We start from the raw sequence: 26,641 nt of genomic DNA on the forward strand, positions 1-26,641 counted from the left end.
CATCACTTCATGGGAAATAGATGGGGAAACAGTGGAAACAGTGTCAGACTTTATTTTTTTGGGCTCCAAAATCACTGCAGATGGTGACTGCACCCATGAAATTAAAAGACACTTACTCTTTGGAAGAAAAGTTATGACCAACCTAGACAGCATATTGAAAAGCAGAGACATTACTTTGCCAACAAAGGTCCGTCTAGTCAAGGCTATGGTTTTTCCAGTGGTCACATATGGATGCGAGAGTTGGACTGTGAAGAAAGCTGAGTGCTGGAGAATTGATGCTTTTGAACTGTGGTGTTGGAGAAGACTCTTGAGAGTCCCTTGGACTGCAAGGAGATCCAACCAGTCCATTCTAAAGGAGATCAGCCCTGGGATTTCTTTGGAAGAAAAGATGCTAAAGCTGAAACTCCAATACTTTGGCCACCTTATGCGAAGAACTGACCCATTGGAAAAGACTCTGATGCTGGGAGGGATTGGGGGCAAGAGTAGAAGGGGACGTCAGAGGATGAGATGGCTGGATGGCATCACTGACTTGATGGATGTGAGTCTGAGTGAACTCTGGGAGTTGGTGATGGACAGGGAGGCCTGGTGTGCTGCGATTCATGGGGTCGCAAAGAGCTGGACACGACTGAGCGACTGAACTGAACTGAACCTTCAACTCCTTACAGCCCACTGCAGTATTCTTGCCTGGAGAATCCCATGGATGGAGAAGCCTGGTAGGCTACAGTCCTCGGGGTCACAAAGAGTCGGACACGATGGAGTGACTTAACTTTGACTTTCACCCTTCAACTCCTTGCCCCTGGGGATTTATCCTACAGCTAACCTCACATGTACGCACAAACATATATCATCAAAGATGTTCGCTACAGCTGTGTCTGTGCAGCAAAAACACTGAAGCAAACTAAACCTCTGCCAACAGGGATAGATACGTGTAAATCGTGGTGTGTCCTTCAGTGGGAGGTTACGACAGCTACAGGAGTGAAAGATCTGTCTCCTGGTATGCAGAGATGTGTGATGTGTAATAACTAAGAAACAAAGATAGAGTACTGGGAATATGGTCCCAGTTGGGTTTAAAATAAAGATGTAGGCATATATTTATATATATATATATATATATATATATATATATATATATATATTTGTCAGTATTAATGGGAAAATTCTTGAAGAAAGTGTTTATTTGGGGGAATGGAACAGAGGTCTGGGATAGCAGGGAGACTTTTCATTCTGTATTACTTTGAATGGTTTGATTTCTTTCCCCTTACATAAGTATGTTATTTTCAGAATTCAAAAAGTGAATTTAAAGAAAAAAACCAATGATACAAGGAGAATACTATTTAAAATGCTTCCATGAACTTCCTTTTAAAATTCATTTCTCAGTGGGTTCACCTTTTTTTTTTTTAAACTGATAATTTTACACCTGGAAGGGCCCAAGAGATCATCTCTAACCTGCGTTTTTGTCCACAAGGAAAAGAGACCCAGAGAGGGTTTCAGCGAGTTGCCCAGGGCCCCTGGCTGGTTGGCTGCAGAGACTGGGCTCCTATGATGCTGCTTTTAGGAAAGGGACCAACGACCCCCTCACGCATATGATCAAAGCTTCATCCTTGGACTTGTCAACACTTTCCCAGCACACATAGTCCAGTGAGTCCTATTTCTTTGGCATCCATGTGGGGAACCTGCTAAAATGCACGTTTCCAGGCACCTTCCTGGAGAGTCTGATTCAACAGGCTAGGATAGGGCCCTTAAACCTGCAGTTTAGCAGGACCCCACCCCAGGCGATTCTGATTGTACTCAGAGTCACCTGGTGGTTACGGGCCTCTGGTCTCCCCAGCTCAGCCCTGCAGGCAGTGTGCCCACACTGAAGCTCACACCCCACTGAGGGAAAGTGGGGTGCTCTACCTCACCAGGGGCAAGTAGCAGCCACAGATGCCAGGACTCCCAGTACAGTGTTGTTCACGGTCCTCTGGCTTCCTCCTGGCTTCTGTTGATCTTGGATGAAGGATGGCTCCCTGGCTTACCTACCCCAGGGCTGGGCATCTGGATGTGGAGTAGAGGGGCAGACCGGGGCTTATGGCTGCATATATGGGGTGCCCCTCACCCCATCAGAGTTCCCATGAGGCAGACCTGGCAGGGCGGTGCTGACAAGCTTGGTGGTCCTGGGAGGGCCTGCCCTGCTTGGGCTGGGGGAGGAGCCTCAGGGAGGACGGGGATCCATGCCCACCTGCACTGAGAGCACTTATTTGTCCCGATGCCACAGAGCCTTGGAGGAGCCTGCTTTGTGGTCTGGAATTAAGCGGAGACGCAGCCGGGACACTTGGAAGCACCTGGGGATTGATTAAGAGGAGGGTGAGCCGGTGACAGCTCATCTCGGGAGCCCCCTGACCTCACCTGCTGCTGCAGGTAAGCGCTTTTGCTCTCATCCCACCCAGCAGGGCTCAGTCCCTACTGCCAGCTCCTTCCTCAAGCTCTCTGCTCATCGCTTGAACAAAGGCCCTTTCCAGCCCTCCCACACCCACAACCTAACAGGAGAGGCCAGGAGGACAGTCCCCAGGTGACCCCGGCTCCCGAGACCCGGGAAGGGGGCCAGAGGCTGTGTGGCTCTGGCTAGGATGCCCCCAGGCTGAACTGCCAGCAGGGTCCCAAGCGGCTCTTGCCCAGCTGACCCCAGTGTGGGGACAGGCTAGACCCAGTCAGACACAGCTCTTTTGAGTGCTCACTGCCTCTTGATAATTTTTCCTTGGGAGAAGATTAAGACAGATGGTATCTTCACAGACTGTTGAAGCTGTAAGGACTCTTGATATACTCCAACCTCAATTTCTTTTAACTTCTCAAGCCTTGCTTGTATCAATAGTGTCATTTAAAATGTAGCCGATCATCTCAGAGGCATCAAGTGTAAATCACGTCAAAACAGCACAGGAAGCCCTGGGTCTCAGGCAGCCCTTCCTGTGTGCAGCTGCCTCCCCCCTGCCTGGCCGGAGCCACCCCATGCCCTACATCCTTCCCTCTCCTTCCATCTACCTGGTGACTCCCAGAAATTCATCCTCTTCTGTGAAAGGAGCACTGGTGATGATCACACATCCAAAACTAGAAGGCATTAAAACCAGGTCAGCACCAAAGTGAGGCTTTCTCCTCCATTTAAGTAAATAAAAGTGTTAGTCCCTGAGTCATGTCCAACTCTTTGCAACCCCACGAGGCTCCTCTGTCCATGGAATGCTCCAGGCAAGAATCTGGAAACAGGTTGCCATTTCCTTCCCCAGAGGATCTTCCTGACCCAGGGATCAAATTCAGTTTGCCTACATGGCAGGCAGATTCTTTACCGTCTGCGCCACCATTTAAGTAAATAAGGTAATAAATAAAATCAGGAAAGGACTGGATAGACAAGGGAGGTTATAACTGTGATATTATTTCTCTGTGAGAGAGTCTCTAAAATCTCTTTTCCGTGAAAGAAGTTATCCTGTCTGGGCTGTTGTCCAAGAACATTGTGATTGTCGCTGTTATCAATAACAGTGATCTTCGCTACAGTTCTTTTCCATGCAGATCAAAGTGCCTGATGTTCACATCTCCCTTATGATTTCCTGGTCTGGCCACGTGAGAGCTCTCTGAGGCAAGGAGTCTTAACCTCCCTCTGGCCCTGCCCACTGCCCAGCCCAGACCACTGCAAGAGGCAGCAACGAGTACTAGTAAGGAAGGCAGGCTTGGGAGGTAGGTGGGTTCAGTGCCCAACGCCACCACCTACAAGGCTGATAAGATCACTGTACATCAGTCTTCCCATCTTTAAAATGGGAATAACAATGTACCCTAGGGTTACTAAGAAGATTAAAGTTAGTATTTGTAAAGCTTGAAACAATCTCAAGTTCTCAGTAAGTGCTCAACACATTAGCTGGAGTCATTACAGAGGCCGGTTCTCCCCCAGCCATACTTTGCTGCTGCCTGATTCACCTCCTAATCCACTCACCTGCTCTAGAATCATCCACGGTTCCCCATGGTCTATTTAGTGACTATGCTGTACTCTGTCCTTTAGAGCCTCAAAGGCAGAAAGCCTCTCTTTTCCTTGCACATAAGGACTCAGTGATGTTTACTGAGAGGGAGGGTTTCTCCCCTCAAGGTGGGTTAACTGTGTTCCTAGGCTGGGAATGTGCAGCTTGGGGGTTGAGCCAAGCTCTTCCACCTCCCCAGTGACGGCCCAGCTGTGAGCAGCCCTGGATGTTGGGCGTTGGATCTGCACACAGGGGTAGGTTTGGTGTCCCTGGTGTCTGCTGGGCCGCCAAGGCAGGGAGCCCCGTCCTCGACTCCAGCTCTTTTGGTGCACACAGAAGTGAGGATCGGACACCTGGCCACAGGCCACAGCAAGCAGTGCCCGCAGTTGTAACTCACTCTCTGATGAGCTCAGGTCGGGTGGCAGATGTGACATCATTGTCCTCCTTCATCATTGGGAACCAAAACCTCAGCTCCTGATAGCTCAGGTGGGAAGCCCGAGGCCAGCAGAGACCTCCGTGATCTGATGATGCCTTGGACAGAGAACTCAGCAAGCCCCTCTCGCTGCATCTCAGCTGCTTCTCTTGCAGAAGACAGCCTGTGTGCCATAGAGGAGCAAGCACTGGCTTGGAGGAGGACAGACCTGTGTTCAAACTGGGGCTCCGTCAGCTGGTGGGAAGAACTCGGCCTTAGCAGTTAGCCTCTCTGAGCCTCTGTTTTCCCATCTGTAGAATGGGAAGATAATACCCATTCCATAGGGTTAATGGGAGGCCCAAATGGAACAAAATGCATAGAGCTCCTCTACAGCGCATGCTGGGGTGGGCGCTTGTTAGTAACTGCAAAATAATTTGCACTTATTCCTATGAGCCCATAAGAGTTCTTCCAGGCTGTTATGGGTGGGGCTGCCTCAGGCCCGCGAGCCTCTTGCTTCCCTCGACTGAAATTTTCCTTGCCTGGCCCCTACTCCAAGATGAAGGGAAGTGTTTTTGGCAGAGGAAGGGAGAAGGAATGGTCCAAATCTTCCCAGATTTCTGGCAAGGGTGAGAGGCACAGCAGGGAAGAAGCAGAATTCTGTCTGATTTTCTCAGATTTTTCCGCTTGAGTGCTGCCAAGCTCAGGAAGCCAGGAGCAAAGTGACAGGGAGGAGACAAAGCAGACGCTGGTTCATGCAGGGTGGAATTTTTCTCTTGATTCATTCCACACACGGATGGATTTGTTGGGATTCCAGGCACTATGCTAGGCACTGGAATATTGAGCAGCAAGTAAAACAGACATTGGCCTTTTCCTCATGGGGCCTTCATTCCAATGAGGGTCGAGCAGATGATAAACAGCATAAACCACGGATGAAGGATGTTAGAAGGCAGCGAATGTGACGGAAACACAGAGAAGGAAAAGGGGGAGTGCCAGAATTGGTAAATAAGATCATCAGGACGGTTGAGTTCAGTTCAGTTGCTCAGTCGTGTCCGACTCTTTGCGACTCCATGGACTGCAGCACGCCAGGCCTCCCTGTCCATCACCAACTCCCAGAGTTTACTCAAACTCATGTCCATCAAGTCACTGATGCCATCCAACCATCTCATGCTCTGTCGCCCCCTTCTCCTCTCTCCTTCAATCTTTCCCAGCATCAGGGTCTTTTCAAAGAACTTGGTTCTTTGCATCAGGTGGCCAAAGTATTGGAGTTTCAGCTTCAGCATCAGTCCTTCCAGTGAATATTCAGGACTGATTTCCTTTAGGATGGACTGGTTGGATCATCAGGACAGGTCTCACCAAAACAGTGACATTTGAGACAGCAGTTGTCTGCTCCCCTTGGGAACCCTCTGAGAAGTCAGTGGCCCAGAATCAGGGCCAGGTGCCTTTCAGGAGCTACTAGCGTAGGAGCACAATCTGGACTCCCTTCCAGTCTCAGCCCAGATAATGCCATGCTCTTCCTCTGGCACCTTCAACAGCTCCCTGCTGGCTACAGTATTACATGCAAATCATTCAGCCTGAAATTCAGGACCTCATGTTCCCCCACCTGCCTGTTATCATACCAGATTCTTCTCACCTAGCCTCTGCAGTCAAGTCAATCTAACCTGCCGTTTCTGGAATATTCCCCTCTATGCTTCCTTTCTCTACTCATTTGCCCCCTTTGCCCAGACAGAAGACTGCCCCCACTGTCTTCTGCCAGCCGCGAGATCCCACCTGTCCCTGTCTGAAGCCTTCCCTGACCCCCTGAGGCCCTGGTCTCTCAGCCCTATCACAGTGGCTTGTATCTTTCTCATTGCATGGCCCTTACTCTGCCTTGAATGTGGGTCTTGGTTGAACTATCTGATCTCTCCCCTGCCAGGCAGAGTCTGTGGTTCTTTCACCTCCAGCAGGTGGAGGGCTCAGTGAACAACTGGCTGGGTGGAGGGTGCCCAAACTCAAAGGCCCCCAGCAACACTGAGACAAGCCCAGGGGAGCCTTTGCCTGCTCAGAGAAAGAAGGCAGAAATGGGAAGCCAGCAGGAAAGGAGAAAAGGAACTAACAGCATGGGTGAGATTTGCTGGAGAAGTCATGAAAGAGGAGAGAGAGAAATCTCCACCGTGTGTCTTCCAGACAGACAGACTGTCACAAAGACACAAGGTTAGGTGTCTTCCCCAGAAGAAAATCTCTCTTCTCCCTTGAGTGTCCCAGGCCAGTGCTCTTCTTGCGTCTGATTAGAACACCTCTTGCTGCAGCTGAACCTCATACCCTCTGGTTCCATCCTCTGCATTCAGGTCCCTATTTGAGTACTCATTCAGCCTGGCTCAGAGTGGCCTTCCTTACCCTCCCTGCCAAGAGGTGAGAGCAAGGTTGTAACAAGGCTGGCCAGAGACCCCTATAACCACCCAGAGGCTGCCTGGGGGCCAGGGACTGAGGGGCCACCCTAAGTCATGGAGGTTGTGCCGGCCAGTCACCCCTTAGCCTCTCTTCGGGGCTAAGCTTCATCACAAGCAGATCTGTAAATAGAGTGCCCCAGCCCTGTAGCCCTGTGGTTCTTGGGCCCCTGTGTCCCCGCTCTGGCCCCAGGCCACGGGAAACCATGTGAGCCAGACCCACAGCCTCTGCCATCTGGCTCCCAGCTTCGCTGGAGCAGCTGTGCTCACAGAGCACCTTCCTTCTGCCTCTCTGCAGATCCCCGCTGTCCCTCCCCGATGCTGCCCAAGGGAGTGGTTTCCAGCTGGGGGGAAACCTCTGCTCCCACCTCCCTCTCCGCATGGGTGCACATGCAGTCCCCTCCTGGAATGCCCCGCCCTGGCCTCCACACCACAACTCGTCTTCAGGTCAGGATCCATCCCCACATAGGCTCAAGGTTGGGAACGTGGCTACCGGAAGCAGGCTGGGCTCAAATCTCCCTTCAGCAACAATCAGTTCAGTTCAGTTCAGTCGCTCAGTCGTGTCCGACTCTTTGCAACCCCATGAATAGCAGCACGCCAGGCCTCCCTGTCCATCACCAACTCCCACAGTTCACTCAGACTCACGTCCATCGAGTCAGTAATGCCATCCAGCCATCTCATTCTCTGTCTTCCCCTTCTCCTCCTGCACCCAATCCCTCCCAGCATCAGAGTCTTTTGCAATGAGTCAACTCTTCGCATGAGGTGGCCAAAGTATTGGAGTTTCAGCTTTAGCATCAGTCCTTCCAAAGAAATCCCAGCAACAATAGTTCCCTCTTATTGTGAGTCTTGAAAGAGTGCACGTTTGCAAAGTCTCAGCACAGTGCCTGGCAGTGAGCCTTCAATTAATGTGACTACGGTCGGTAGTTCCTCTCTTAAGAGCTAACTTTGGCTGACACCTCCCCCAGGCAGCCTTCCCGGGTTGCTCCAGGCTCAGCCAAAGGCTCCTCCTCAGTGCTCCCAGAATCCCTTCAGCGGGCCTCTGGAGTTCATTTAGGCAGAGCCATCCTGGTTTCCTGGTGGATCTGTGTACCCACTGGAATCTTGTGCCTAGACTGTCAGTGTCTTGAGTGCAGGGAACAGGGCCCATTATTTTACTGAATAAATGATTTCACGAGTGGGTGGGTGACTGTGAGAGGCAGACCATGGAATAGAATTGAGCCCGCCAGCCCTGACTTTTCTGGGGGCCTGTCCTAAAAGATGTGGATGCCTGCTGCAAGGCCTGGGGGAGATGGAGGAGGAACCCCGTCCCATATTGTACGCGCTAACGCGGTGATTCTCAAAGCAAGATCCCAGTCCAGCAGTGTCAGCATCACCCGAGATCTTATTCGAGATGCAGACCCTCAGGCCCCACCCCACACCTGCTGCATCAGACCCTCTGCCGTGGGGCCCAGCCATCTGCCGTGTAACAGCCCTCCGGGTGACACTGGTTTACCAAAGTTTGAGAACCACTGCTCTCATGTTTTAGAGTAACTCGGATTCATGGGAGGGGGTCTCTCTCTCTCAGGGGTCTCTGCTCTTCTGAAGGACTCCAAGAAGGCTGTCAGGCTGGCAAGATATGGCTCCTGTAAGACCCACACTCCTAACCTTGAGACCCTTTTACCAACAGAACAGGTGCAATGGAGGGCACCCTCCCCGCAGACCACCCCCTTTCCCAGGCGGCCCTAGACCAGAGGAGGGGCTGTGCCAACCCAGCCTTGCTGTTGGTCCCTCTCCTCTACCCCTGGCCCGAATTTCCCTCAAGGCCAACCTCTGCTGCCGCAGCAGCCCCAGGGCAGGCTTCTGGAAAGTTAGGGCCAAGAGAGACTTTAGAGATCGTTGACTGTATACACATCAGCTCTCAAACACACCAAAGCACATGCATACACACACACACATACATGTACACACAAAACTGCACATAAATGAACACGCAAACATGCATGTACCCCAAAATACACACAACACCTAAAATTCAAATTGCAGCCATAAATACTTTCCCAAGCACACACAGACACACACAGACTCCAAACCCACTGATACACACACCTCAGGATACACAGACACAAATGCACGGGCCCGTTGTCTTCGTCTTCTGGGGCAGCTGTAACGCATGAACCGGGTGACTGACGTTTGCTCTCCTCCTCTCCCTGGAGGCTGTAAGTCCAAAATCAAGCTGCTGGCAGGGCCGTGCTCCCTCTGCAGGCTCGCGGGAAGCGCCTTCTTTGCTTCTTCCAGTTTCTGGTGGGTGGATGACCCTGGGTGTTCCTTTGCTGATCTCTGCTCTGTCTGCGCGTGGCTTTCTTCTCTGCGTGTCTCTCCATGTGGCCTTATTGGAAGAACGCAGCCACTGAATTCCGGGCCCACTCTAATGCAGTATAGCTTCGTTTTAACTAACATCTCTGCTTGGTGATAAGTCGCTTCAGTCGTGTCTGACTCTTTGCAACGCTGTGGACTGTAGCCCACTAGGCTCCTCTGTCCTTGGGATTCTCCAGGCAAGAATACTGGAGTGGGTTGCCATGCCCTCCTCCAGGGGATCTTCCCAACTCAGGGATGGAACCCACACCTCTCAGGTCTCCTGCATTGGCAGGCGGGTTATCATTAGCGCCACCCGGAAAGCCCCAGTATGTCTGCAGATTACCTATTTTTAAATAAGGTTGTAATTTTTTTAGGTTGTCTTGTTTTACTTGAAGAATAATTGATAATGTTATATTAGTTTCAGTTATACAACATGATCTGGTATTTGCATATATTGCAAAATGACCACCACAATAAGTTCAGTTACCTGCCATCACCATACATATTATCCAAATAAAGGCTATATGCTGTGGGAGGTAGAGAAGCACTTTCAGCCCAGTAGGTCCACACATCCCAAGGTACAGAGACTGACCCTCCGCCCCCCACCACACACACACCCTTGCAGATGGGAACTCTGAGTGCCTTGATGTCAGGGCTGCCCATTCCCCTTCTCCGGGCCCAGCATGGAGTTGCTGCCCCTGTGGTAGTAACTGTCACGTGGTGCTTGTCATCTTTGTTTGGCCTTTTTTTTTTTTTGGTTTGGTTAGTTATCATCTTAGTACAAAATCCAAAGAGTAGAAAGGAGGATATCATGGAAAGTCATCCTTCCTTTCCCTGCCTCAACCTCCGTCTCATTCCCTTCCCAGGAGGCAGCCCCATCAAGAGTTTCTTGAGTTTCCTTCCTGAGAAAAGTCCAGGCCCGGGCAGGGCACCGGTTCCTCTTTGCTCTGATTGCTCTCACCTGACCGGGTGCCCACCGAGGGCAGAGCCCCCTGCCGTCCTCCCCACATCCTAGTCCAGTGCGGGACGCAGAGCAAGGCGTTCAGTGAAGGCTGGCTCTGTCTGCACAGCAGCAAATCATCAACAGCTGGTTGGCCTGCGTGGGCCAGGGCTCAGCCTCCTGGCTGCAAGATTCTTGGGTCTCTCCGCCTCCCGCCAGCCTGCGACACAGTCCACTACGAGAGCCCCTCTGACAGCAGGGGGAGCTGGGCTGGAACGGCGCCCCGTAGCATCCCCCCTGCTCGCTCCTGCTGTCGGGCACCTTCCTCCCCTGGCGGATGCAGATGGACTGGGGCCTTCCTCCGCCGTGGCTCCATCCCAGCTGCCCCCCTCTCTCAGTCCGCTGCAGAGGAGCCCATCAGACAAGAGGCTGAGGAGGGAGCCGTACTGCAGGCAGCTTAGCTTGGGGGACGGGGGTCCAGCCGCTGCTGAGCTCAGTGCGGACTTGTTACCACGGAGACGGAAACTGCAGCAATAACTCAGGTTGAATCGGCAATAACTCAGGTTGAATCGAAGGCTGCAGCTTCACCAGGTTGCGGAGGGCGTGGATGTTTCCCCCAACACTCAGATACCAGATGACTTGTCACCATTTTTTCCCCCACTAAATCCTGGTGGCTCAGACAGTAAAGCGTCTGCTTACAATGTGGGAGACCCGGGTTCAATCCCTGGGTTGGGAAGATCCCCTGGAGAAGGAAATGGCAACCCACTCCAGTACTCTTGCCTGGAAAATCTCATAAACGGAGGAACCTGGCAGGCTACACTCCACGGGGTCGCAAAGAGTCGGGCACGACTGAGTGACTTCACTTTCTTTTTCTGACATAAATGGATACCTCGGTCCAAGATTTCATCATTCCCCGGATCCTCTGAATGAGGAGAGCCTGGTGGGGGGCCGGGGCGGGGGGCGGGGGTGGACCGAGTGGAGCCGTAGCGCTTCCCGTGAGACTGCAAGCTGCGGAAATGCGAGCCAGCAGCAGCCTTCGCTCATCTGAGGAAGGAGGGGCTTGGGGTAGAGGGTCTGTAAGAGCCCTTCCAGCCAAGATGCTGAGTCTGAGATCACGGGGCCAGATGAGACCCGCCCTAGTTCCGCTGCTGATCATCCCTTTCTTCAACAAATATTTGTAAAGCGCTGTGCTCTATCCAGCACAGCAGAGAAAATAATGAGCAAATACAGCCCCTGGGCTCTGTCATCAAGGAGCTTTCCATTCACCAAGGGAGGCAGCCATTTGCTGTGTCATTCCATGAATAAACATTAGAGGGACTAGGTACCCGGGGGCTTCCCAGGTGGCACAGTGGTAAAGAATCTGCCCGCAATGCAGGAGACACAGGAGATGTGGGTTCGATCCCAGGGTCGGGAAGATCCCCTGGAGGAGTAAATGGCAACCCACTCCAGTATTCTTGCCTGGAGAATTCCATGAACAGAGGAGCCTGGTGGGTTGTAGTCCATGGAGTCCCAAAGAGTCAGACCTGACTGAGCAACTGAGCAGGCATGCATGCACCAGTTACTCACAAGGAAATAATACTTCACTGTACTGAGCCATGGGCGTGTGCTAGGCACTGTTCTGAGTGTTTCATGTGAATTGGTTCATGTAATCCTCACATTCACCCGGCCAGGTAGAGGCTATTAACATCCTCACTTTACAGATAAGGAAACTGAGGCCCGGGGAGGTTAAGACATTTGCCTAAAGACATGGAGCTAGTAAGTAGCAGAGGTAGGGTTTGGATCCCAGGAGTCCAGTCTCACTAGGGGCCCACACCTAAGCACCAAGCTCTGTCTGTCTCCCAGGATGCCGTGAAGCATGAGATGTGGGGGCTTGACCTGGACTGGAGCTGTTTGCTAAGGAGGCAGAAATAGAATGAGATTAACTAGTGGGAAAATGAGTTAACTCAGGGGCGGGAGGGGGAACACTCCAGGTAGGAGGGCTAGCATATGCAAAGGCAGGAGGGAAGGTGGCATGCTTCAGGCACTGAGGGACAGACAGAGGGGCCAGGGGGTGGAAATGAGGGGAGAGGTGGGTGAGATGGATCTGGAGCCATGGGCAGGCCTTGTTGGCTATGTCAAGAAGAGCTACAGAGAGCCCTTTCAGACGATTCCATCATGACCTGCAGGACCACTAAGGCTCACCTGGTCCTAGAAGGGTCCCTGGACACCATCAATTGGGCTCCGCAGCCCTCCCAGTGAGTTCTGTCCCTTCTTACAGACTGTATGTTATAATTGCCTCTTAGCCAAGGCCTTTGACACACCCCTTCTAGAGCGTGGCTGGTGGAAGGAGAGGTACATCTCATCCTTCTTAGTGCCGCCAGCCTTAGAGAACGCAGGAGAGGGTACATGAAGGGAGAATGAGCTTGCTGAGACCCAGGAGCCTGGAGGAAGCGAAGCTGAGCTGGCCTGACGGTGGAGCATCCTTCTGTGGGGAGGTTCACGAGGCCTTTCCACAAAGGAGAGGGCAGAGAAACCCAGAGCCTTTGAGGGACCGGGGCTGCCCATCCACTGGAGCTGAGGCTCCTTCTCGGGAGATGGGGCAGACGAGACTGGAGGAGTCCTAGGGCCAAGGGGGCCTCTGCCTGGAGCAGGCCAGGAGCCAAGAGCTCAGATGTCAGAAGGAGCTATGGAAAGTCTCAGGCCTTGGCTTCAGACCCCTGCCTCCATCTGCCTTACCACTGTGGGCTGTGTGACCCTGGGTAGGCTCCTCACCCTCTCTGGGCCTCAGCATCCTCTTGGGCCAGATGGGGACAGTCATTACCCCTGCTGCCACCAGGCTGTTGGGGGTCAGGAGGGATGATGACTGTGAACACACTTCGCCACCTGGAAGAATGCATGCCCCTGTCAGGCACCGCGGAGACAGTCCAGAGGCCAGGCCAGCCCAGGAGGCTCCTGTCTCTCCTTTATTCCCTTCCCCACGGGGATCTAGGTTTAGACTGCCCCAGTTACGCTGCTGGGGCCTTAGTGGTCCTGATCTTCCACTGACTGATCGATGTGGGGTCTTTGGGAAGGGAGGCTGGCCCCCACTTGCTCAGGTGAGAGCTGCCCTGGGCACCACGGAGCCCCCTCCCCGGTTACTGCACCTGGGTCCTCACCATGCGGCCAGCGCCGCAGCTGCTGGGGGAGCTCCTGACCTGGGGAGGGAGGGGCGGCTAATGGCCACCTTGGCCCACATGGTGCCCCTGGCCCAGCCAGGCCCTGTGGATGGAGCAGGGAAGGAGTGGCCTCAGATTCACCTTCACTCTTCCTTCTGAGCACGCAGCTGGCACAGGAACCCCTGGGCCACCCCAAGGGCCTGGCCCCTGCACCCTCTCCACCCTCTCTGCCCCATTGACAAGCTTGAGTGGGAGCTGGTCACGATGTGGCCCCTCAAAGCGGTGAAGGAAAAGGATTTGATGCCAAAGGATGAGGAGAAGCTGATTGTATGTTCAGTTCAGTTCAGTTCAGTTGCTCAATCGTGTCTGACTCTTTGCAGCCCCATGGACCGCAGCACACCAGGCCTCCCTGTCCATCACCAACTCCTGGAGTCCACCCAAACCCATGTCCATCAAGTCGGTGATGCCATCCAACCATCTCATCCTCTGTCATCCCCTTCTCCTCCCTCCTTCAATCTTTCCCAGCATCAGGGTCTTTTCAAAAGAGTCAACTCTTTGCATCAGGTGGCCAAAGTATTGGAGTTTCAGCTTCAACATCAGTCCTTCCAATGAATATTCAGGACTGATTTCCTTAAGGATGGACTGGTTGGATCTCCTTGCAGTCCAAGGGACTCTCAAGAGTCTTCTCCAACACCACAGTTCAAAAGCATCAATTCTTTGGCTCTCAGCTTTCTTTATAGTCCAACTCTCACATCCTAGAAATACCAAGGCTGCCTTTTTGAATAGGATTTTTTTCTAATTATAAATAATAATATATGCTTATGTTTAATGGTTTTTCAAATTTAGGAAATACTTTTCAAATGCTAGTAAAATAGTCCCACCACCCAGAGATAGCTGGTCTTTTTTCTACAGGTATAATTTTGGTTTTTTATATCCTGCCCCTGCCTTTCTTTTTGAACTGAAATCATCTAGTTCGCCATCTTTATAGCCTGCTGTCTTCACTCCTTACTTTGTGTTTTCAGCACAAGTAGGGCATTGTCCCTCCTTCTCCCGGTGTGTGCCTGTCACCGCCCAGCTCCCAGGGGCGGGGTCTTGATGTCATTCCCACTGCTGCCTCTCCCCTGCCTCCAGCCCTGTTTGGACACAGTTATGGTGGCTCACTGGCTTCCGGGCCATAGGAAAAGCATGGGCTCTGGGTGTGGGTGCAGAGTCTGGGGGGCAAGGGAAGGAATCTTCCCAGCAAGCATAGGGACTCATGCAGGGTGGGGGAGCACCCAGAGGGAAGGCGGTGAAGGGGGAGCCGGCACACTCAGCTTGCGCCCTGGGTCCAAGAGGCTACGGTCTCCCCTGGCTGCACTCCAGCCCCCTCTACCCTGGCAGCCTTTCCTCCTGGTTAGAGGAGAGCCCCTGGGATGTAGTAGAGATCCTGGGTTGGGGAGTGGGGTGCTGTCTTCCTGAAGCCCAGAAATACAGCCTTCCCCAAATGGGCCAGGCAGCTCTCTGCTCACATGGTGCCTTCAGAGGTCATGTGATGTGGTGGAACCAGACCTTTTAGATGTCAATTCTGCCTCTGTCTCTCCTCAGCTGTGTAGCTTTAGGCCCATTGCTTGACCTCTGTGAGCCTCAGTTTCTCTACCTGGAGAATGGGGCTACTGATATCCACCTTTTAGGCTGCCACCTCTGACCTGGCTTGTGAGGCATGCGTGGTGGCCCCGTCTGGCCCTCCACAAACATCTGTGTCCTCTCCTCCCCCTCCTTCTGAGGATTTGTCACGGGCTGTGTCCACTTGGGCCTGGAGTTCATCCCTGGGATTCTCTGTCAGCTTTTTCTCTTCTCCACTTAGCTTCTGTCTTTAGCCTCCTAGAAGCTTTGTTCCTATTTCCTGGGATGTTTGCTGGAGTTTGCTGCCTTGGGGGTGGCACATGGAAAAATGGTTGGTAAGGGGGCTGGGGAATCAGCTGCCCCGGGCTCAGGTCCCACTCCTCTCCTGAACTCGGCCATCACTTAACTTCTGTATGCCCAAGATGGGTAATAATAGTACCTCCCCATCGTTAGCACAGAAAGCAAAAACCACTCTAAGAACCTTAAGTAAACCTTAAGCAAACAGAATTTAAACCAGAGAATTACATACTCTAATTCTAACGCTACAACCTGGGTCTTCAAAACAGAGCAGAGCTGATTTAACTGCTTCTGAGCCACAGCCAAGATGGGACTACCGGAGCCATGAATTCTGTGTTCTCTTTCTTGCAAGCCAGGACCTAGGAGCCTCTGCAGCCTACCCCAGGGTGTCTTCTCGCCCCTCCTCCCTGGGAGCATTGATCTGGGCATTGATCTGCTGCAGATAACTCCTTCCCCTCCTCAATGTTGTTTGTCAGCAGAACGCAGCGAGGGCAGCAGGCCTTATAAATCTATCTCCAGTGCATATAAATCGATGGAACTCGATGTCTATTTAAAACCCCAGCTGCAAGGGAGTGTTGTAAATGTAGTTTTCAGCTTTCTAGCTTCTGCAATATAGGAAGGTATACTGGGAAGAGGAGGGAATGGGTGCCGAAGGCCATTGACCATAGCCAATAGGCAATCTGATACGTTTGTTGTTAACCCGGTTGATGCATTAAGAGAATTGGCACAGTGCCTGGCACACAGAACTCATTCAGTAGCTGTTTTCTGGCATTATTATCGGGCCAGGAGCATCGTCGAGCACTGCTCACAGGACCCTGGCAGAGAGAAGCAGCCCCAGAAAAGAGCGGCCTGGTGTGGTGCTGTCCATGGTGCTGAGTGCGCTTCTGATCTTAGCGGGAGAGACCCCAACCCACTCACCCCACACTGGGGCTGCTGGCTACAGGGGTGATGGAGGGGACCATTCAGGAGCTTCTGAATGGAGGCTGACCTTAATCCTAGAAAGAGGATAGCACAGGCAGCAACCCCATTTGGGGTACTTATAGTTTATAAAAATGTCTCCATGTACTGTCTCCTTTAAGCAATCTTCATAACGACTCTGATATAGGCAGGATAGATGTAATTATGTTCGTTGGTGGTTCAGACAGTAAAGAGTCTGCCTGCAGTGTGGGAGACCTGGGTTCAATCCCTGATCAGAAAGATCCCCTGGAGAAGGAAATGGCAACCCACACCAGTATTCTTGCCCAGGAAGAAGTGGCCAGGCCACTAACCTCTGACCCAGGGAGAAATGCAAGAGTTTGGGGATTCAAAGGAAAAGGTGGTGTGGGTCTCTTTAGATTTCTGGTGAATGTTCCACTGACTCAGAACAAGCTGGGAGGGGGGAAGGGAGATCTCCTGAGAGATGAATATAAGGACCAGTCTCATGAGCTGCCCCACAGCGACACGACTTTAGGGACACTAGCTGCAGTCCTTTATCCCCAAACCTCCTCATCCTCATTGCCTATTTAGAGGGAGTCAGAAAACCTTTTAGATCTTCAAGAACCCCTTATCTAGATCAAATAACCCTAGAAATCTTAAGCTGCTGTTTCTCTTTCTTGGCTGCACATATAAATTGACTGGAGATTCTCATATCTGAAGTCTGGAGTGCAGCGTGAGTCTTCTGGATCTACTTAACACCTACCGGATAATTCCAGTGTCCACCACCCCAGGCTGAGCATCACTGGTCCATGCCCAAGAGTGCTGAATGGGGAGCCAGAAAATTCAAGTTCTGATCCCAAATCTACCAACTTCCCTGTGTGTGCATGCTAAGTGGCTTCAGTCGTGTCTGACTCTTTGTGGCCCATCGCCCACCAGGCTTCTCTGTCCGTGGGATTCTCTAGGCAAGAATACTAGAGTGTGTTGCTAGTCCCTTCCCCAGGGGATCTTCCCGACCCAGGGATCGAACCTGCATCTCTTCCTGCATTGGCAGGCGGGTTCTATACCACTAGCACCATCTGGGAAGCCCAACTTCCCCACCCTTAGGCAAATCTCTTAGCTTGCTGCTGACCTATTTTCTTTATGTGTAATGTTGGGCAAACCATCCTTAGTGAAATCACTCAGTCATGTCTGACTCTTTGCAACCCCAGGGACTGCAGCCCACCAGGCTCCTCCATCAATGGAATTTTCCAGGCAAAAGTAGTAGAGTGGGTCACCATTTCCTTCTCCAGGGGAATCTTCCTGACTGAGGGATCGAACCCGGGTCTCCCACATTGCAGGCAGATGCTTTTACCATCTGAGCCACCAGGGAAGTCCAACCTTAGCTGTGAAAATATGAGGAGACTCAAGGGCAATTCAGAACAAGGAAGGACTTACTGACATTTAGGGGAAGAGTCATAGCCAGCTGGCATGGCGGGGAGGGAGAGACGTGAATCGGAACCTTCACTGTAACAGCCACCTCCCCTCCTCCCTGTCCCCCAGAGGAACCCCCCAGCGGTGAGAGTGAACCTGAGCTTTTGTCCTGGAAGGGTGGGGGTGGGGACAGAATCTGAGGGTGGAGGGCAGGGATGGGATATAAGGAAAGACCCAGAGAGGAGGGGAAATGGGACCCGTGCCCAAGGCCAGGAATGCTGTGTTTTTTTTTTTTTTTTTTTAAGTCCAGAATCATGGAAAATAATCTTTCTTGTTATGAACAAAAGGTGTTGAATTATTGAAGAGGCTGAGAAGGCCAGATGGCAGGAGGGTGCAGGGCATGCTCTGTGGCTTCGTGTGCTCTGGTGGGGAAAAGCCTTGGGGACAGGATTGGGCAGCTCCCTATCCACAGCTCCTTCCCCTTGGACACTGCGAGTGGCTGCAGTGATTCTCATCTACAAATCAATGGCCAAGCCCTGTGGACCAATTCCTGAGAATTCATGGGGATAGCGGAGCAGAGTCAGCTCAGGCTGCCGGCTGTGTGGGTGTTGGCTGCGCCTCTGGGACACCTGGGATCCTGGCTCCAGCCTGGTCCTCAGAGACCTCCCAACCAAACCCCTTATCCTACAGACAGGAGGCCAGAACAGAGAAGACATGTGCCCACAGGTGGCCTAGAGCCCAGCTCTCCTGGGATCCCTCAGTCCACAGTACCTTCCTCTGCCCCACCCTGAGAGACTGGGAAAGGCTCCATCTCTAGATGAGGGCTTAAGAAAAGTCATTCCCTCCTCTTGAATCCTGCCCAGCTCTGCAGCCCAGCAGAGGCCCAGAGGGCCTGGGGGTATCAGAGCAGAGGGTTATGAACTGCCTGGGTTCAAGGGCCAGGTCTGCCACTTACCAGCATCATGACCTTGGGCGAGTTATTCAACCTCTCTGAGCCTTAACTTTCTATTTCATCTAGGGGTGATTCTAGTACCCTTGGGTACTTCTGAAGATTACATGAGCTGGTATTATTTTCCTATAATAAGTGCTCAATAAATGTTAGCCGTTAATAAGACTGGCCCCTTCTAAGCCTTCCTGAATCAGCTAAACTCTGGGATCTGAGCTCAACCACAGAGGACTTGGGGCTTCCCAGGGAGCACTAGTGGTAAAGAACCCGTCTGCCAATGCAGGAGACGTAAGAGACATGACTTTGATCCCTGGGTCAGGAAGATCCTCTGGAGAAGGGAATGGCAATCCACTCCAGTTTTCTTACCTGGGAAATCCCATGGATAGAGGAGCCTGGCGGGCTACAGTCCATGGGGTCACAAAGAGCTGGACACAAATGAGCGACTGAGCACACACAGAAGACTTGGCCTTGAGATGGCCAGCTCTCCTGGAAGAAACCATGGTGGAAGGTGCTGGCCTGGCTAGTTGGGACAGCAGGAGCTGAAAGCAGGCCAGGTCTGGAAGCCTAGAATGGGCAAGAGGAGTTATAAAGACAAAGCCAGTTCAACTCTGCTGAGGCCTCGGACTGCTGAGCCTCCAGCTGGTGCCACCGGAGACTCAACTCAGTTTAGTTGCTCAGTCGTGTCCAACACTTTGTGACCCCATGGACCTCAGCACACCAGGCTTTCCTGTCCATCACCAACTCCCAGAGTTTACTCAAACTCATGTCCTTTGCATCGGTCTTGCCATCCAACCATCTCATCCTCTGTTGTCTCCTTCTCCTCCCGCCTTCAATCTTTCCCAGCATTTCAAATGAGTCAGCTCTTCGCTGTCAGGTGGCCAGAATATTGGAGTTTCAGCTTCAGCATCAGTCCTTCCAATGACTATTCAGGACTGATTTCCTTCAGGATGGACTGGTTGGATCTCTTTGCAGTCCAAGGGACTCTCAAGAGTCTTCTCCAACACCACAGTTCAAAAGCATCACTTCTTCAGCGCTCAGCTTTCTTTATAGTCCAACTCTCACATCCATACATGACTATGGAAAAACCATAGCTTTGACTAGATGGGCCTTTGTAGGCAAAGTAATGTCTCTGATTTTTAATATGCTGTCTAGGTTGATCATAGCTTTTCTTCCAAGGAGCAAGCATCTTGTAATTTCATGGCTGCAGTCACATCTGCATTGATTTTGGGGCCCCCCAAAATAAAGTCTCTCACTGTTTCCACTGTTTCCCCATCTATTTGTCATGAAGTGATAGGATTGGATGCCATGATCTTAGTTTTCTGAATGCTGATTTTTAAAAGCCAACTTTTTCACTCTCCTCTTTCACCTTCATCAAGAGGCTCTTTAGTTCCTCTTTGCTTTCTGCCATAAAGGTGGTGTCATCTGCATATCTGAGGTTATTGATATTTCTCCCGGCAATCTGATCCCAGCTTGTGCTTCATCCAGCTTGGCATTTCGCATGATGTACTCTGCATATAAGTTAAATAAGCAGGGTCACAACATACAGCCTTGACGTACTCCTTTCCCAATTTGGAACCAGTCCATTGTTCCACATCTGGTTCTAACTGTTGCTTCTTGACTTGCATACAGATTTCTCAGGAGGCAGGTAAGGTGGTCTCGTGTTTCCACCTCTTGAAGAATTTTCCACAGTTTGTTGTGATCTACACAATCAAAGGCTTTGGCGTAGTCAATAAAGCTAGAAGTAGCTATTTTAGGGTGGGGCAGAAATGGGAGGTGAGGAAGGCCTCACACTTCCCTATCAGATAAGATGTGCAACTGAAGAGACCTGAGACTCCCAACTCACCAGCCAACCTTAACATCCTCTCTCGCTGCCCCTCCTGGGTCCAAAAAGCAAGGCTGACATTTACTTTTCATGTCCAGGAACAGCAGAAGCAGCACCACCCACATGCTGCAGTTTGAGGCTCCAGTAAAGTCCTTCCCTCACTCTCCATCTCTCCTTTTGCCTGTTGCAGAGCAGAGTAGGGGGAAGGAGACTGGGAATGGTCCGGTCTGGGCCGCTCATCTCACAAATAAGCTAATGACAGGGATCTTGGTACTGGCTCATGTTGAGCGCATAGATTACCAAGCACCATGTGAAGGGCTTTGTGCAAATTATCTTATTTCATCTTCACAGTAACCCTGAGATGCAGTTCTCTTATTATCCCCACTTTCCAGATTTGGAAACTGAGGCTCAGAGTGATGAAGTCACTGTCCAGGGTCACACAGCTAGCAAGCGTGGTTCTGGGACTTAAGCCGAGGCAATCTGGCTCCAGAGAGATGCCCTGAATAGCCAGCATCCCTGTGCTCTGCTGTGAAATTCATGCTCAAAGAGAAGAGTTCCTTGATGCCTGCTGCACCAGGCAAATTGGTGCCCTGCTCTGTGCTCCTTTAACACCCTCGGATTTCAAGTTTTATTATTTTGGGGGCTGATGCTCTGATTGCCAGAAAACGTTCTGTCCTCTTTTTCACACACAAGAGCTAGCTCTACCTCCAGAATGCTCACCTTCTGGAAAGAAGGGAGGACGAAGGTCCAGGCATGGTGTAGGGGTGAGGAGAAAAGGTTGGGTGCTACTCTGTGTTTCCATGGCAATGCAACAACCTCCCTCATTACTGCGTCTGCTTGCTGCTGAGAGAGCTGAGGACGGTAGTGAGGTGGGGGTGAGGCTGTCTTCTCTCATTTCCTTCCTCACCTCCCCTTAAGGCTGGGCTGCAGATAAGCTGAAAGCCCGCACCTGACCCAACCTTGCTGGCTAGATTCCACCCCACTCTACACTTAGAAGCTGGAACCTTGTAGCTGGGTCCTCCCAGGCAGAATAGCAGTCTGGGCCAGGCCTCTCCCCGGATCCCAAAGGCTGTGAACTCCCTAAAGAGGAGGAACACATGTTTGTACTTCCAGAGTCTGCACAGGGCCTGGCGAGAGTAGATGCTCAATGAATTCGTGTTGAATGAATGAATGAACAAATGAAAGAACAGACCGGCGACTGACACTGGAGCCGCGAGTGTTCATTTTCACTTTCCCAAACCTCCGTGCTCTGTCTCTGCTCCGCGTCTTTGCCAATTCGGTTTCTTCTGCCCACGCTTCCCCACCGCACTGTGCTTCCAGGCACAGAGGTCACTTTCCCACAGAAGGTTGTGTAGACTCCTTGGTGAGTCCTCCCCATGGCCCTGGGCTAGGAGAGTGCTGGAGTTCAGAAGCATATGCCTTGTGTGCTTGTGTCTCCCCAGGGAGTCTGGGAGCCTCATGCAGGTGGGAGCCATGTCTGCCAGGCTCCTAGAGCCTGGCATGATGCCTGGCTTATAGTAAGTATGCAGTCCTTCTTTCTGGAAGGTTGAAACGGAGGGAGAAAGGGGGCGGTTCTTTCAGAATAAGAGAGACTAACGTAGTGGGAGTTGATGAGTAAAAAGAAAGCATCCAGAACTCAAAACCTTCTTAGATCCAGATGGGAACCAGAGCTCTTCACAGCCCAGGGATCCCTTCCTGGGCTCATCACACACAGTATCAACCAAATAATAACAGTCTTGAGTCCTTGTGGTTGGACAGCAGCTCACCAAGCTCTTTCACATCCTTGGCCTGGTTCCAGTCCCCAGACAGCCCAGAGAAGGGCTTATAAACTATTCCCCTCCTTTTAAAGGTGCTGGGCAACTGGACAGCCACATACTCCCCCGAATGAGCTTAGACCCTTACTTCACACCATATGCAAAAATTAACACAAAATGGATCACAGATTTTTACGTAAGAGCAGAAACTCTAAGACAGAGAAACATCAAGGAAAATCTTTAAGATTTTGGGTTAGGCAGAGATTTCTTAGACACAGTACCAAAAGCATGACCCATAAAAGAAAATTTGATACATTGGACTGTCAAAATTTGTGACTTTGGTGCTTCAAAAGATACAGTGACAAAAATGAAAAAAGCAAGCAAGATGGTGAAAAATTACTTGCGAAACACATATGTGATAAAGAAAGAGCATCTGGAGCTTAAAGGGGAGGAGAAGGGGTCTGGGGGAGGGTGCCACCAGCAAAGACAGCCTGGGTTCCTAAGTCTGGGGGACTCACCACTGCGTCTGTTCTTTGCAGCACACCCGTGGCTGAGTTGGGCCGCCAGGCCTGATTGAGAGGCTCCCTGGAGAACTGATTCAAGTAGGCAAAATCTCTCCCCTAGGCCTTCAAACTTAATGGACGTGCCTGCCTCCTTTTTCCACCTGCTTCCTCAACAAGGGCTCCCCCTAGTGGCCACCGGCAGAACTGTCATTTCATGCCGCAGCTGACCCAGAGCCTGCGAAGGCTGAGATGCCGGCCCCATCGGCCAAGAGACCGCAGGAATGCCATAGCTTCTACTCTGACTCTCCAGCAGATGGCTTACTGTTTAAAATATATTGTGCTCAATATAAACTATTAGTAATTGTACATTTGGCTAAACACGTTAGTGTGAATGTGTTAACCAGTGACCTGGGGTAATAAAATGGTGGGCAAATTAGGCAGACAGGCGAGCAGTAAGTAGGAAAACCCAAGATCTGTCTCCATACCGGCCACTTCCATGTCGTGTTTCCAATCGCTGCTCTGCATTGCAGACACACAGCCCACCGCCTGCCCAGCGTGTCCACGACCCAGCTCCCAGCCCCTCCGCCCTGCACCTCCCACCCAGCACGTCCTGTCTTTCCCATCCAATAACAGCACCTCCAGTTTTCCAGTTGCTTAGTCCACAAGCCTTAGTCATCCTGGACTCCTCTGTTTCATGCTCCTTATGCAGTCTATCAGCAAATCTGGTTGGCTCCACCTTCAAAATATTTCCAAAGTCTGACCCTCTTCTCACTGATTCACGGCTCCCATCCCAGTCCAGGCTTCCACTATCTCTTGCCTCGATTCAGTTCAGTTCAGTTCAGTCGGGTCCAAGTCTTTGCGACCCCATGGACTGCAGCATGCCAGGCCTCCCTGTCCATCACCAACTCCTGGAGTTTACTCAAACTCATGTTCACTGCGTCAGTGATGCCATCCAACCATTTAGTCCTCTGTTGTCCCCTTCTCCTCTCGCCTTCCATCTTTCCCAGAAAGGTCTCTTGCCTGGCTTGCCACAAATTCCTCCCAACTGACCCCCTCTACTTGCCCTCACCCCCATTTAGTCTTAGTACAAGTGACCCCTTTAAACTATGAGTCACTTCATGTCCCTCTTTTGCTCAGGCACCCCCATGCCCTTCACTCTCCCCTGTCCAGCCACACTGGCCCCTTAACTCTTCCTCGCTCCAGGCAAGCTTCCACCACCACACGACACCCCCCACCCCACCCCTGCCACTCCATCCACCAACCCCAGGCTTTTGCTCTGCCTGTAGCACCCTTCCCACACAGCTGGATGGTCTGCTCCCTCTTCAAGTCTTTATTCAGACGGCATCCTCTTTGTGAGGCCTTCCCTAATCACCCTCTTTATAATCCTAACCTCACTCCCACCCCTGAACTCTCACTCCCCACAAGAATTCCATAAGGGAGGGTTTTTTTTTTTTTTTTGGTCTTACTATTAGTCTAGCACAAAGCAGTTGTTCACCAAATATTTGTTGGATGAACCAGCCTGCTTTTCTTGAATGGGAGTGAAGAATCTCTAGGGTGTGATGTAGTAGTCTGGAGCCAAAACAAGTGATATGTCCAAGCAGCTGCCGGTTCCCTCCAGTTTTCACTCACACGTTCCCCTCTTACCTAGGCCTGAAGAATGCGGATGACCCTGACCGTGAACCCTGCATCTGAGTCTCAGGCTTACTGCATTGGCTCACGACCCTGAAGGGGTGTTGATCTCTCTGGTCAAGTTTGAGGTGAAATAGCGAGTCCCTGTGGTGTGCCAGGTACTCCACATTCTTACATTACTTAGTCTTAGAAGTGATTTGCCTTCCCTGGAAACTGGACCAGAGAGTCGTAAGATGATAAAGACGATCGTTAATGGCCCTGTCTGCACGGGTGTCCCGTGATGTGGTGGTTCCATCCTCCAAACTGAATATTTTCTCCCTGAGACCTTTGTGAGGTTTGTTCAAGAAAAACATCACAGAGGTGGAAGTAGGAAGGCCCACCGGATGTGCGTTTACTAATGTATCTGGGCTATTCTGCCATCTCGGCCCTGGGTTTGAGGAAGTTGGTCTCTTACGGGACAGGCCTGCGTGCCGTCTGAGGGCTGAGCTTGCCTTGACCAGTTATAAGCTCAGCGTACCCCTCCCAGCTCCCCGACAGGCTTCTGTATCCTGCACAGTTTGGGGGAGGGGGGCCTCGAGTCTGACCTGGGGACCCCTCTCCAGCAGGGAGCCTCCCAGGATGACTGTCTTGCCGAGCAGCCTGAACATGGTGGGAAAGTCCCGGAACTTCACGGTGGACGACTGCTTCAGCTCTCGGAACACCGTCCTAAAGGGGCAGCCCTTTGGGGGCATCCCTACTGTTTTGTTCCTCAACATCATCTTGTGGGTGGTGAGTGCTGGGCACTGCGGAGGGCAAACCAGAGGGGTCTCACCGGGGCACATGGTCCAGCTTTCCCAAGGGATACAAGGGCCCCAGCTGTCTGTAGTTGTGTCCCACCAGCCACAGCGGCGGGAACCATCTGAAGGTCAGCCTGCCCAGGGCGGCCCGGGGCGGGTGCACCTTGGAGAAGAGGGGTCTTCGGGTACAGCCAAATCCCTGATTCTCTTTCTTGCACCCTTGTCCGAAGGTCCCCCTTGGCCAGTGCCCTTGAGCCTCCCATCTGGCCCCTTGATGGTTTCTTCAAGGAGACCTCTCGTTCATTGTTCTAAACGTGCCACCTTCATTCAACCAACTCTGAGCAACCCCTCTGTGCCAGGATGCTGCTGGGCACTGGGCCTTGAAAAAGGCATGACCCCTACCCTGACAGAGCTGGCCACCCAGAGGGGAGCCCTTGGGGCCCTCACCCTTGGGAATGCAGGGGTGAGTCGAGGGGAAGGCGTCTGTGAACACTCTTGCCCCTTTCCTGGCCCGCAGGTCATCGTCTTGGTTTATTCCTTCCTCCGGAAAGCCGCGTGGGACTACGGGCGCCTGGCTCTGCTGATACACAATGACAGGTGAGGAGGGGCCGGGGTGGGGATCCAGCTTCCTCGGGGCATGTGCTGCCGCGACCAGGACACGGCTCTGACCCGTGCCCAAGCCGCACAGGTGTCAGCAGGTGGCATCTCATTACCACCCCCACCTCGCTCGTCCCTCCCAGCACAGAGGTGACTTCCGGAGGGCAGCCCTCTCTGGACCCAAGGCCACTCTTCTCAGGTCTCAGACAGTCTGGATCATGATTCCCCAAAATGCCCAGAGCTGGTGTGTCTGCTCCTGGGCGGGAGGGGCCCCGGGAGTGGGCAAGACGCCTAAGAGCCTCCTCTCCTTGTCCACCTCCCCTTTCCTGGCCGGCAGCCTGACCTCACTGGTCTATGGGGAGCAGAGCGAGAAGACGTCCCCCTCGGACATCTCCCTGGAGATGGAGCACAGGGACAAGGTGGGTCCTGGGGGGCCGGCGCGGGGAGGGCGGGGGCGGGCGCGCTGGCGTGGGGAGCGCGGGAGCGGGCGCGCTGGTCCTGGACAGGCGGCCCGGGCACGTGCAGGACGCTCCGGCTCGCGGGCAGGGGCCACAGCACACGCTCCGGCAGCCTGACCTCGGACAAACGCCTCAACCTTGCCAAGCCTGTTTCCCCAGCGGAAACACAGAGACTTGACCCCAGCTGCCTCCTAGGGCGCAAGAGAATGGTGGTGGTTAGCGCACATAGGATAAAGGCAGCAAGGGGTCCCGCCAGGCGACGGGGCGGAGCTGACGTGCTCTGCGTGGCGCTCAGGGCTGGGTGGTCTTGAGCGGAACTCAGAAGAGAGGTCTGGCTTGCCACCTCCACTCCTCACCCCCTCTCACCCGTGGCTCCCACCCAGACAGCCCTGGGGTCACACACAGCCCCCCGTCACGAAACCCAAAGGCCGCTCCTCGGTTCGCTTCTCATCTCATCTCTCAGAGCCGCCTTCCCTTCTTGAACAGAGGAAAGCACTTCCGGCTGCTTCCGTGGCATCCTGCTCTCCGGGATTTCCCTCTGTCGGTGCCGGCCTCCAAGCCAGGAGACTCCCCAGCCCCAAGCCGTGTCATCCATACTCACTCACGACTTCAGTTGTACACGAAAGTGAAAGTCGCTCAATCAGGTCCCACTTTTTGCGACCCCATGGACTATATAGTCCATGGAATTCTCCAGGCCAGAATACTGGAGTGGGTA

The 26,641-nt window shown here is 52.4% G+C and overlaps 1 protein-coding gene across 11 annotated transcripts in view; it reads left to right on the top strand.

Annotated features, from left to right (window-relative positions):
- The window catches only part of TMEM63C (transmembrane protein 63C), an 86,355-nt gene that overhangs the window by 23,562 nt on the left and 36,152 nt on the right, over positions 1-26,641 (top strand). For 4 of the 11 annotated variants that reach the window (XM_070797911.1, XM_070797904.1, XM_070797910.1 and 1 more), the window contains exons 2-5: positions 2,255-2,397; positions 24,698-24,863; positions 25,389-25,468; positions 25,806-25,887. In XM_070797911.1, coding sequence (XP_070654012.1) covers positions 24,714-24,863; positions 25,389-25,468; positions 25,806-25,887 — 312 coding nt within the window. In that variant the 5' untranslated portion in view covers positions 2,255-2,397; positions 24,698-24,713. Of the gene's footprint in view, positions 1-1,465; positions 1,639-2,254; positions 2,398-24,114; positions 24,254-24,697; positions 24,864-25,388; positions 25,469-25,805; positions 25,888-26,641 lie in introns of all 11 variants that reach the window. The other 7 variants (XM_070797912.1, XM_070797913.1, XM_070797908.1 and 4 more) reach the window with 6 other exon arrangements.

Source organism: Bos indicus, chromosome 10 (assembly GCF_029378745.1).
Source record: "Bos indicus isolate NIAB-ARS_2022 breed Sahiwal x Tharparkar chromosome 10, NIAB-ARS_B.indTharparkar_mat_pri_1.0, whole genome shotgun sequence".
Classification (NCBI taxonomy): domain Eukaryota; kingdom Metazoa; phylum Chordata; class Mammalia; order Artiodactyla; family Bovidae; genus Bos; species Bos indicus.